The sequence below is a fragment of the Protopterus annectens genome, chromosome 12.part0 (assembly GCF_019279795.1).
Source record: "Protopterus annectens isolate FY-2018-M chromosome 12.part0, PAN1.0, whole genome shotgun sequence".
Classification (NCBI taxonomy): Eukaryota; Metazoa; Chordata; order Ceratodontiformes; family Protopteridae; genus Protopterus; species Protopterus annectens.
Window position 1 is genome coordinate 263,188,109 of NC_056746.1, and position 12,399 is coordinate 263,200,507.

Genomic DNA, 12,399 nt, shown 5'->3' on the forward strand with positions numbered 1-12,399 from the left:
GCTGCCATTGCAATGGGATGGACCCACCTCGCTCCCCCCAGAGTGGATGAGCCAGCAGTGGCCACTCACTGACATCCAGCTGCTAATAAATCGGGTGTCATAGTCAAGGTTTTATCAAATACTCCACAAAACTCATCTTTCCATTAACATTTTTACTGCACTTTTATTTCCACAATTTCTCTGTATGACCTTTCTTATAGCACTTTTTATATTCTTCTTTGAACCAGTAGCCACTGGCATCACTGATATTCTTTTTTTCTTAAAAGTTTTATTGAAATAATAATATATTACAGTGATAACATGACAACTGTTAAAGTAAAACAATCATTAACATTACAACACACAATTAATACTACGTTAAACAGAATCTGAAAAAGGAATGCCATTAAAGAACAAGAAAGCAATAAAGAAATGAAGGTTAACACCATGCCTAATAAACATGTATGTACATACACACATGCAAATCATATATCAGTGGGAATTTATCCACAATAATATTTATATAATGTTTAACTTATGGTTAGGCTGTATTAAAAGGAGTCACAAATTAAGCAAAATAGTAATTAAAATGTTAGAATAACATAAATGTATTTATCAGTAAGTTGTCCCAGTTTAGGGCAATATGTATGGTTATTGATAAACACAGTTCTACAATGATAACATGATGTTGTCCCATTAAAGGCATGTTAATGTTGCAGTCATTCTAATATTACGAATGTAAGGCTTTCATAAAAGGTGAGTGTTTTCAAAAAATAGCTAATCTATCCCTTAAGGCTGTACTGATGAAGCCATAAAGAGTTTGAAACATGTCAGCTAGTGGAGTTTGGCTTTACTGGCCTGAACTCCTCAATAAGAACTTATAAAAAGTCAAAATCCAGTGGGCATTCAGAAGCCATGTAGCTGGAACATGTGTATGTCCTTAATCAGCTGTCTGCATATTTCCCAGAGTCCTCTTCAAAGGAAGTTTCAGGTATCACACAGCAAATATTATGATTTATCATGGTCTCTTTTTTGGTTTTTGCTTATGAGGTTTTTTCTCTGTGACACTTTTACTTGTTGCTTTGTTATATATTTATGGTTAGTACAGTTTTATCATGAATACTTTTCATAGACAGTAAATGAAAGGATAAGGAAATCCACTTATGCTGTGCTAATGAAGTCATAAGAAGACTGAAACATGCGTGTCCACAGCTAGTGGGATTTGGCTTTATTGGCCTGAATTTGTCCATTAACAGACTTAAAAAGAAAAAAAAGTCATGGGCATTCAGAACTGCCATACAGCTGACACACCTGATGTCCTTAAGGGTCATTTGCATATATCCCATTATCCTCCTTTACAAGAGGTTTTACGGAATCACACAGTGAAAACTCTAGCTTGGCTAGGATTTTCTTGTAATTTTTTTTCTTCATATTAACTTAAATGTCTTCTTTACTTTCTGAATTTATACATTTCAGAGGGAAACAGGACACTCTGCACTGGAAGTTTGAGCCAAACTGCTCAGTTCAGCAGCAGTCATGCGTACATTTTCCATTTGTTTCATTTTTATTACTTATTGCTTCTACACACCTTTATTGTTATATTGTTTCTTTTTATTGAACATGTCAGTGTAATGTAAAACTGCAGTGAACAGTTTTAATCCTAGCTAAAAGTAAAATACCTTGCTTTCTGGTATAAAATATAATTAACAATAATCTTCCTTTGAAGCTACACTAGTAATGAACAGAATAATAAGTTTTCATACTTACTCTGAATTTTCTTTCATGTATTTTGCAGCCATCCACGGAACCACAAAAATTATTGGTGTACCTGAGATGAAAGAGACTGCATTAGGAGCATATCCTTCAGGACATGACACACTTTTCCTTTACTTAACATTATTTGTCATGTGGGTCCCAAAAAGAAAAATAAATCAGTAAACAGAATTACAGCTTTAAAGAAAATGCATAAGAAGACTGAACCAATTCACTCCAGAAAAACAGTCATTTGAATTCTGCCTTTCTTTGTTCTCAAATAACAGTATTTCAGCCACAGAACTCTGCCATGCTTTTATATTATTATATTAGTTTTGTACATCAGTCATTATGACTGTATAATTATTCCTTTGTCTGAATACATCTCTGGTGTTATTTTACTGTCTATTTACATAGAAGCCTATCTGCTTTCATTATCAGAGCTGCAAAAGAACGAAAATACTGCTTTGAAAAAATGTAAGAAAGCATAAATGATCACCAAAATGTAGAAGCGTTTGTGACTGTATTATCGTGTCAAGCTACACACCATGAAAACAAATCTTTTTCTACAGGAGTATGCTGCTTTACATGTTGATATATCTTACAAGTCTTTGGCTTCTGCTATACTTTTCTGTTTTCTGGATTTATTACTTTTGGGACCATATATTCTAATGACTCGAAACTCTGAGTGCTTCTTTGTAAACTATAATCACTGGCAAATTTCACCTTTATTGAAGAACAGATTACATACGGAAATGCTTTTTTTCACTTCAGCTAAACTTTTGTGACCATTTCTGTAGTGGGTGCAGATTTGTTTTGTAAACTTAATGTGCTGCATTGTGTAACTTGTGCTTACGTCAGTTTACATGCTGTGTTTTGAAGATTTTTGGCTGGCAGTGTTAATGTTGCCCTGCATAGATAAGATGAGTAGTGCATGACGTAAATAACTTGGAAAAGATGTCTGCATTGAAGATATCATACATTATAAACTTCCAAGGTATGTTAATATAAAAAAATGTAAAATCCCATTCATTCACTTTTTAGTACTTGACTTATTCTTCTTAAAGTCATGGGGAACTTGAAGTCTAATATTGGTGTCAACAGGCACAAAACTTGAAACAGTACTGGTCAGGGCTTAATTTCTTCCATGGAGTCACTTGCACACATACTTAAGCACTGGACAACTCCACTTTTCAACTTGGCTTCCTAACTTTCAGTTGACTCCTGGAGGGTTGACCGGCAGATCATTTGTCAAATGCAGTCGAACATCCTTCAGAGTGACAGTGAAAGATAATGTCTGCATAAATGTCAAGAAAGAAAAGAAATGTAAATTGCAAAATCTTACAATTTGGCAAGGTGGCACTGGACAACATGTAATAATGTAGTTTAAGGATGCTTTTGCAGTGTGGACCAGCAAGTTGATTGTTGGTCTGCTATTATTATTATTGATAAACCAATATTTATTGTTCATATCTAAAACTTTCCTTAAATATTTTTTTTTTCATTTTTGAGCTGTGGACCCATCTGATATATAATATAAGTGCCAGGACTTTGTCTTTCTGACTTTTTCTGACTTTAAACTTAATTTCTGCTAGGAGCTTGTCTTTGTGCTGGTCAGACTCTGTGCTGTTTCTACGTCTATACCTCTGTGCATTTATGTATGTATTCATATAGTTGGTTTCTATGTCTATACCTCTGTGCATTTATGTATGTATTCATATAGTTGGTTTCTACGTCTATACCTCTGTGCATTTATGTATGTATTCATATAGTTGGTTTCTACGTCTATACCTCTGTGCATTTATGTATGTATTCATATAGTTGGTTTCTACGTCTATACCTCTGTGCATTTATGTATGTATTCATATAGTTGGTTTCTACGTCTATACCTCTCTGCATTTATGTATGTATTCATATAGTTGGTTTTTACGTCTATACCTCTCTGCATTTATGTATGTATTCATATAGTTGGTTTCTACGTCTATACCTCTCTGCATTTATGTATGTATTCATATAGTTGGTTTCTACGTCTATACCTCTCTGCATTTATGTATGTATTCATATAGTTGGTTTCTACGTCTATACCTCTCTGCATTTATGTATGTATTCATATAGTTGGTTTCTACGTCTATACCTCTCTGCATTTATGTATGTATTCATATAGTTGGTTTCTATGTCTATACCTCTCTGCATTTATGTATGTATTCGTATAGTTGGTTTCTACGTCTATACCTCTCTGCATTTATGTATGTATTCAAATAGTTGGTTTCTACGTCTATACCTCTCTGCATTTATGTATATATTCATATAGTTGGTTTCTACGTCTATACCTCTCTGCATTTATGTATGTATTCATATAGTTGGTTTCTATGTCTATACCTCTCTGCATTTATGTATATATTCATATAGTTGGTTTCTACGTCTATACCTCTCTGCATTTATGTATGTATTCATATAGTTGGTAGTGCAGCAGCAGCAGACATTTTTTTCCTCTATTTACTTGTTTTAATTCCAGATGGAGGCAAAGTACTTAGTTTTGTTCTTTCTCAATGTTATGCAGACTCTGTCTTTCACTGTTTATCAGAAGAACGTTTGATTGCATTTGACTGATGATCTGCATGTCAGCCTTATAGATGCCAAGTGAAAGCCCTTCAACTCCACTGCTTAGACCATTAAAGTGCTCCTGCAGTCTGATGGGTGCTGTTCCCCTAACCCCTGTCAACACTATTACATAGCTGTACAGCATGCTTCTTCTGTAAGGAGTAGATTTCCTCTTGCTGATGGTTGGAGGGCCCACTCTATAACTCCATTGCTTTGCTGTCATTAAAGATCTCCTGTAAACAGTTGATGCCTGGCCTTTTTCAGTGGCTTGCAGGGTTCCACTTGCTTGTTATTGACTGACCAACATAGCAGGTCTACTATTCATGCTAGATAGCCACCTGGAAAATTCTGTTATTGGTAGGTTGTCAACTCTGTTTGCAGGATAGTCAAACTGCAGACTGTTATCTGTTGAGACCTCTGTGTAATCTTTCATAGTTATTTGGTGCCCTTAAGATTAAATAATAAATGATGAGGAAAAAAAGACAAAATGTCTGTCTATATACTTAAATAAAACATCACCACATAGCACCTCAGCTCCTGCATTCTAGAGTAAACAAAAATGTCTGTCTATATACTTAAATAAAACATCACCACGTAGCACCTCAGCTCCTGCATTCTAGAGTAAACAAAATGTCTGTCTATATACTTAAATAAAACATCACCACGTAGCACATCAGCTCCTGTATTCTAGAGTAAACAAAAATGTCTGTCTATATACTTAAATAAAACATCACCACATAGCACCTCAGCTCCTGCATTCTAGAGTAAACAAAAATGTCTGTCTATATACTTAAATAAAACATCACCACATAGCACCTCAGCTCCTGCATTCTAGAGTAAACAAAAATGTCTGTCTATATACTTAAATAAAACATCACCACGTAGCATCTCAGCTCCTGCATTCTAGAGTAAACAAATACAGTAAACATATAACGTTTAAAAAGAGAGAACAAACAGGTACAACCATTCTCCCACCTCCATTCAATTTCAATTTAAAAAGACACAAACAAGAAACAATAATTAAATGTATATCAAAGTTTTTCAGCGACGTTAGTTATTCAAATTCTTCAGTACTAATATATTACATTTTAAAATAAACACTGTTTTGTACACAATAAACCTTGTTTAATAAAATGTTCCTGTCTTTCTGAATATGCCACCCATTACAGTATACTACATTTTAAAACAGAAACATCCCCATTAGTGCACGATTAATGTTATCAGCTACCACCTTATATTACGAAGATGTTCTTATATACTTATTTTAAACTTCCTTCTAGTTTGATCAATATACACTAAATTAGATGTACATTTAACAGCATAAATACTCCTTTCTGTGTAGCATGTACAGTGACAGCTAGCATCTGCTCTCTTGCAATTAATATAGTTAAACTGAGCGACAACATAAGGCAGTCAAAGCACCCTCCAAGGTAGAAAATGCCTTTCTTAGAGTTCAAAATGTGGAAAATATTTTCTTTCCATTTCTTGTAGTTATTTCTAACTAAATAACCCTTCAAATTCTTCCCCTCCTGTAAAAGATAGACATACTTGTAGATAAAATATTCCTTAAATCTTCGTCTTAAAAACGCTCAGCTTTCTTTTATTGTATTTACTAATCATCTGTCAGATTATTATATTCAATAACCAAACAGCATACATTCTGATTCTCTCTCTCTGCAATAAAACATTACCATCTTCTTCCAAATAATAAACATAGCCTGCATTGTGTATAGTCCTCCTTTGCATGCCAAATACTTTATTATAAATTTATTACACTATTATATGCACAACACAAAAAAAATCTTGCAATAATTTCCTTAGCCTTCTTTAAGAAATTAATTATTTCACTGCACCCTCTCATGGCTTCCCAACACAAGTTTGAGGCGAAATTACATGATCATCAGTACCCCGCAGAAAAAGAAAATATGAACGGCATTAGGCCAAAAGCTTTTTCCCATAGGAAATCATTGCGGTGTGGTTTCTAATTGTGTGCCAGCAATAATTCACTTTTTAGGTAGATTTCTCCCTTCTTCAAGTTGGTGTGACCGTGGAATTGGTATATATGTATTTGTGGCATGTGGGGGATTGCCCCTCACATCAGCAGTGTAGGGGGCTTACCCCTGCAAAAAAAGCATAAAAATGTTTTTTGTCTCCTTGGTTTTTGGGAAATTTTTTTCATTTTTTTGAAATGTCGAATTTCAGGAACTCAACGTTTCTTAGTAGAACCCCCTCTCATGGCTTGAAGTTACTGTCCTTGGAATTTCTACATCATCATCATCATCATCATCAATCCCCATTTTCTACACGGGGTTGTTGTGTTGTGTCACCTGTCTCCATCTCTGTCTCTTCAATTTCACTCTCCTACCTTCTTCGAAACTCATGCTTGACCATCACAGATATTCTCTCATACAACCCATCCACCTCTTTTCTGGATGCCCTTGTTTCTCTTGCCTTCTTCCTATCTATTCCAAATTTTCTTCACCAAATTGCCTTTTGCTTTTCTGCACATGTACCTGAACCACTGTAATCTGTTCTCTTTGACTTTTTCCTGCAATTGGAGCTTCTTGGACTTCTGCTCTTATGTCCTCATTTTTTCATCTGTCCCACAGTGTGCATCCTGGCATCCATCTCAGGCATTTCATCTTCATCACCTCTGTCTTCCTCAACTGCTCTGCCTTTACTGCCCAGGTTTCTGTACCATACAATAGTACTGGTTGCACCACTGTTTTGTACACCTTACTTTTCAGCTTCTTAGGCATTCTTCTTTTATACACTACCCGTGACACTCTGTGCCAGTTGGATGTGGCCCGTGTGATTCTAGCTTTAACCTCCTCATTCAGACTTCCCTTCTCTTTAACCACCCTTCCCAGATACCTGATGCTGTTAACCTGTTCCACTATATTTTTCTCAATCTCAATTCTCAGCTTCTTCTTATTTCCCCACTTGTTGCCATTACAGCTGTCTTACCTGTACTCACTTTTATTCCATGTGTCTTCAGTTTTACATTCCATTCCCCTTTCCTTTGCTAATGTCCTAGCTCAGAGTCTGCCTGTAATGCCTTATGCTCTGGATACACTTTGTTGATTTGTCCCGTCCAACCTGTTTGTTAATGTAGCCATCAACTGTACGAACCACAATGAGCTCAGAAGTGAACCCTGATGCCCACCCACTTCTACTGTCAACTTCTTGGAATTTCTATAGGCACCGCTAAACCAAACTTCATTACAAAAGTCTTGTCAGAACTATTAAATGGATCTATATTAAAAGATTGAATGGCCACAATATCGAATCCCAGTTCATTGATACCAGAGCATCAAAGAATACAATTGTCAAAAGCTGAATTCTTCAAATCTCACTGCATCGAATTGCAACAGTTGGCCAAAAGCTCAGAAATCTGCTCATAAGTTAGAATGAATACAAATATTGACTACCATCATGTTATACATAGCAAAAGTAACATGTAAGATATTAATGTCTCAGCTGTTGGCCAGCTATTGCGATTCAATGATATGAGATTTGAACAAGTTGGCTTTTGACAATTGTATTCTTCAGTGCTCTGGTCTGATGAACTGAGATTTGATGTTGTTGCCATTCGACCTTTTAATACAGATCCCAGTTAAACTGTTCCCTTCATCTCCATTTTTTTCTAACTGGGAGCAGAATCCAAAGAAAAGAAACCTTTTTATACATTTATAGGTTCATAACTTTATAGGTATATACTAGGCTGACAGCCACTAGGGCTGTTATAAGCCTAGCCATGCAACCCAAATATGACCCCCCCCCAAATTTGATTTATATAGGGGGTGATTTACTGACTACCGCTGTCCATCAAAGATATAGGTGCCAGAGCAGGGGTGAATTTCTGATTATCCATCCGTTGGTCCAACTTGTGCTTAAATAGTGTTAGGGAGGAAATTTGCATTAACATGGATGGAGAGCCTGATCCAGATACCGAGAAGCATATCTGTCTTTCCAACATGTCTTATTTATGTCACAAGCAACATTTAGGCCTTTTGACCTAGTAGTAGTTCTGATGCTGTTTGTTTCACAGATGGACGAAAGGTTCATTAGAGTGGGGTCCAGGGATGTTTTGTACACCAGAAAAGATAATCTCTCAGACGTCTGTATAAGACAAAATAAAGAGACAGGGATTTGAGGCAATCAGCAAAGGGAATTGTGTTTACACCCTATTTTCTTTTGGTAAGGAACCTTTGTGGGCATTTCAGTTACTGCATGTGTCTAGTCAGGTGCATACTAAAGGTGGCATTATAGTTTATGATGGGTCTGATGAGGGCTGAGTACAGTGTTACGATGACCTGTCAAGATGTAGATGCCATGCCCTTACTTATAAGTTGAGCAACATAGAAGGATTTTCTTACTACCTTGTGCACGTCTGAAGGATAGTTTTTATATCTACATGAGTTCCCAGATCCTAGACTAATGAATCAACTTTTAGGGGTGTTTTATTGATGATATAGTAACTCAGGGTGGCTGACTTCCTGAAAGGTACTATAATGTATTTCTTGTTATTGCATTTTAAACTATGGCTTTGGCATCAAACGTTTTTCTGTGTTAGACCTTCCTGAAAGGTGCTCTCATTTTGGAGGGATTCCAATGACTGCTCCCAGTTTGCAATCATCAGAGAACTTGGTCAGCCAGAGGCCTTTGACATTGGCTTTGATGTCTAAGAAGAAGATGCTAAAGAGGAGTGGCCATCACTGATCCCTGAGGGATTCCACTGATGACCATCTTCTTTGTATTGGTGGCCTCACCAATCCTAACCTCTTGGGTTCTATCTGTGAGTCAGCTAGATATCCAGCATGTTATAAAGGGCTCTATGCCTAGTTCTGTACGTTTGTCGGCAATTCCCAGTTGGAATATTATATCAAATGCTTTAGCCAGATCTAGGTAGGCAGTATGCACTGTTTTCCACTTATCTATTACCTTAGTGACCTTTCTAAAGTAGCCCACCAGGTTTAGTAAACATGAACATCTTTTGACAAAGCCAAACTGGGATGAATCTAGTGTCTGGAGGTCTCCTATGTCATTGATAATTTCATGCTAATTCTTTCCATGGATTTTGCAAATAAGTCTAGTCAATTTAATGGGTCTGTACTTTCCAGGATTTGTTGAAAGTCTTCCCTTATGAAGGGTGCTGACTGTTCTCAAGGCACAAAGCCTGTTTTAAGACTATATTTAAATAGTGACTCCAGGGGTCCTGATAAGTCATATCTTAGACTGTATAGGAGGCATCCCGGGATGTTATTGGGGTCTACTGAGGCTATGCTCTTGGCTTTAGTGAGTGCAACCAGTACATGCTATCTAGTTCATAGGTTCATAGGTTCATAGGTTCATACTAGGCTATCTGCCCTAGGGCATTTATAAGTCTAGCCAGAGTGTGTGTGGCTTTCACCACCCCTTAGGATGAGAATACTATACCCATTAGTTTGCTGTGCCTCTGTCCAGCAGTGATACAGAGATGATTCCCGGGGTAAACCTACGATCTCCCATCCACTCGTCAAGATTTTTCTTGAACAGAGTCAGTGAGGGGCTCTGCTTCACATGGACTGGGATTCTGTTCCATAGTGTAGGGAGTCTCTGGGTGATGAATCTGTCCCTCCAGCATGTCCTATTTATATCCGTGTTGAGGTTTAAGTCTCTTGCTCTCGTGGCTCTGGTGGATTTGGATTTTTTGAGATGGGGCATGTCCATTAATTCCGGGTTGGACATGGCCTTGTATGTCAGGCACAGATCACCTCTGAGCAGATGGTATGCGACTGAATAGAGCTGGAGTTTCTTCAGTCGGGCATCGTATGACATATGTTTGAGCCCCTTTATCCTTTTGGTGAGGAACTTTTGGGGTCTTTCCAACTGCTGCAGGTGTCGGGTAAGGTACATTCCGAATGGGGCGTTGTACTCAATCATTGGTCTGATAAGTGAAGAGTACAGGGGTACAATGACCTCTCCTGATCTGGATGTGAATCCCTTCATGATCAGGTGGGCAATGTAGAAGGTCTTCCTAACCACTTTGGCAATGTGAGTGTCAAAGAGAGGTTACTGTCAACTTGGGTCCCCAGGTCCCTGATAACTTCTTCCGTGTTTAATGGATTACCACCTATGTGGTAATTAGGGGTTACCTTGTTTTTCCCAAAGGGTATGACTATACATTTTTGGCATTTAGCTTAAGGCCATGGCTCTGGCACCAGTTATCCATTTCTATGAGACCTTTCTGGAGGATGTCTGTGTCTGATGGAGTGTCAATTATGGTGCCCAGTTTGCAGTCATCTGCAAATTTTGTCAGCCACAATCCCCTATGTTTGCCTGCACTTCAGAAAAATAAATGACGAACAAGAGGGGCCCAGGACTGAGCCCTGTGGGACACCGCTCGTGACCGGCTTAGAGTCTGACATGGCACCAGCAACTCTAACCCTGTGTGTTCTGTCCTTGAGCCAGTTTGCAACCCATCTTGTGACATATGGGTTTACATCTAAGCTGGTGAGCTTTTCTATGATGCCCGAGTGGGGTATTGTGTCGAATGCTTTTGCTAGGTCAAGGTAGGCTGTGTGAACTGCCTTACCCTCATCAATGGCCTTAGTGACTGTTTGAAAAAGTCGACCAAGTTCAAGAGGCAGGATCTGCCCTTGACAAAGCCAAATTGGGTAGGATCCAGTGTCTGTAGGTCCCCAATGTCTTTATTTATGAGTTCCATTATGATCCTCTCCATAGCTTTGCAGACAAGGCTCGTCAAGCTTATGGGGCGGTAATTTCCAGGGTCCGTAGAAGCACCGCCTTTGTGGAGTGGGACCACAGTTGCCGTCGCCATTCTTTGGGTACGTATCCTGTAGTAAGGCTAAGATTAAACAGCAGCCTTATGTGTGGGTTTAGTTCCTCATTGAGTTCGTGTAGCACACAGCCGGGGACACCGTCCGGTCCCATTGATGCTGTGATTTTTGCTTTAGAGAGAGCAGCTCTCACCTGGGCATCTGAGATGTTTGGGAGGCTAGACTCTGGTGGGATAGATATTTCTCCTTTTGGGGAGGGAGGGAGAAATTTGCACTGAACCTGTCTGCCAGTATGTTGGCAATGTCTGTGGGTTCAGTGATTTTTTTATCATTTTGGACTAATTCTGAGCATATCTGGGAGTTTCCACCCAGGTTTCTAACATAGCTAAAGAAGGCTTTATGATTGTCTTTTGTGTCATTAGCGATTTTTCTCTCAAAGTTGGCCTTGGATGATTTTATGAGTGATCGTAGTTTTTGCTAGTATTGATCAGAGATGCCTTCCCATTTAGGGATTTTGCTCTGTCATGTAGTAGCTTTCTCCTCTTGTTGTAGAGTTTGTTTATGGCTGGAGTCCACCAGACCGGGTGCCTGCCTTTGGTGGAAAAGGTCTTGATTTTATTAGGGATTGCTTGATCCATACATTCCTGGAGGTGCTCGTAGAAGGCATTTGTAAGGGTTTCAGCAGCGTGGGTTGTGGTTTCCACTGGCTCGGGGCCTTGAAGGATACCACTCCAGTCTTAAGAAGTGTGAAGTTTGCTTTTGAGAAGTTCTTCACTGTGGTCTTTTTTGCTGGGGGTGGGGGCGGGATGTGGATCTCCAGTGAGATTAATTTATGGTCTGATCTCACCAATGAGGGATATACTTCCGGTGTAGAGCATTTTGTCCCCATGTTTGTGATGATCAGGTCTAGTATATTTTCTCCTCTTGTGCGAATGGTGACTAGTTGTTCCACAGCATTTGAGTTTATGAACTCAAGGAACCTTTGGGCTAGGGTGTTGGGGCTTGAGTAATGTTCCCAGTCTATGTTTGGGTAGTTGAAGTCACCCAATATGATGGTGTTTGGAGAGACATTTATACTCTCCAGTGTCTTCAGGAAGGCTGTGTGGGTTTCCTGAGTTTGAGAAGGTGGTCTGTAGCATGTTACAAACTGTTGGGCAGTTTTACCTATGGTTAATTGCACCTGGATGGTCTCCGATGCTTCGTGCTTTGCCACTAACCTGGAGGTGTGGGTATCCTTTATGAATATGGATACTCCCCCTCCTTTTGTAGTTCGGTCCGGATTTTG

At 38.6% G+C, this 12,399-nt stretch overlaps 1 protein-coding gene across 1 annotated transcript in view; it reads right to left on the bottom strand.

The window, feature by feature from the left end:
• LOC122816494 (glucagon receptor-like) overlaps positions 1-12,399 on the bottom strand; it is a 2,063,211-nt gene that overhangs the window by 218,656 nt on the left and 1,832,156 nt on the right. The window contains exon 11 of the mRNA XM_044089325.1: positions 1,747-1,807. Coding sequence (XP_043945260.1) covers positions 1,747-1,807 — 61 coding nt within the window. The remainder of the gene's footprint in view (positions 1-1,746; positions 1,808-12,399) is intronic.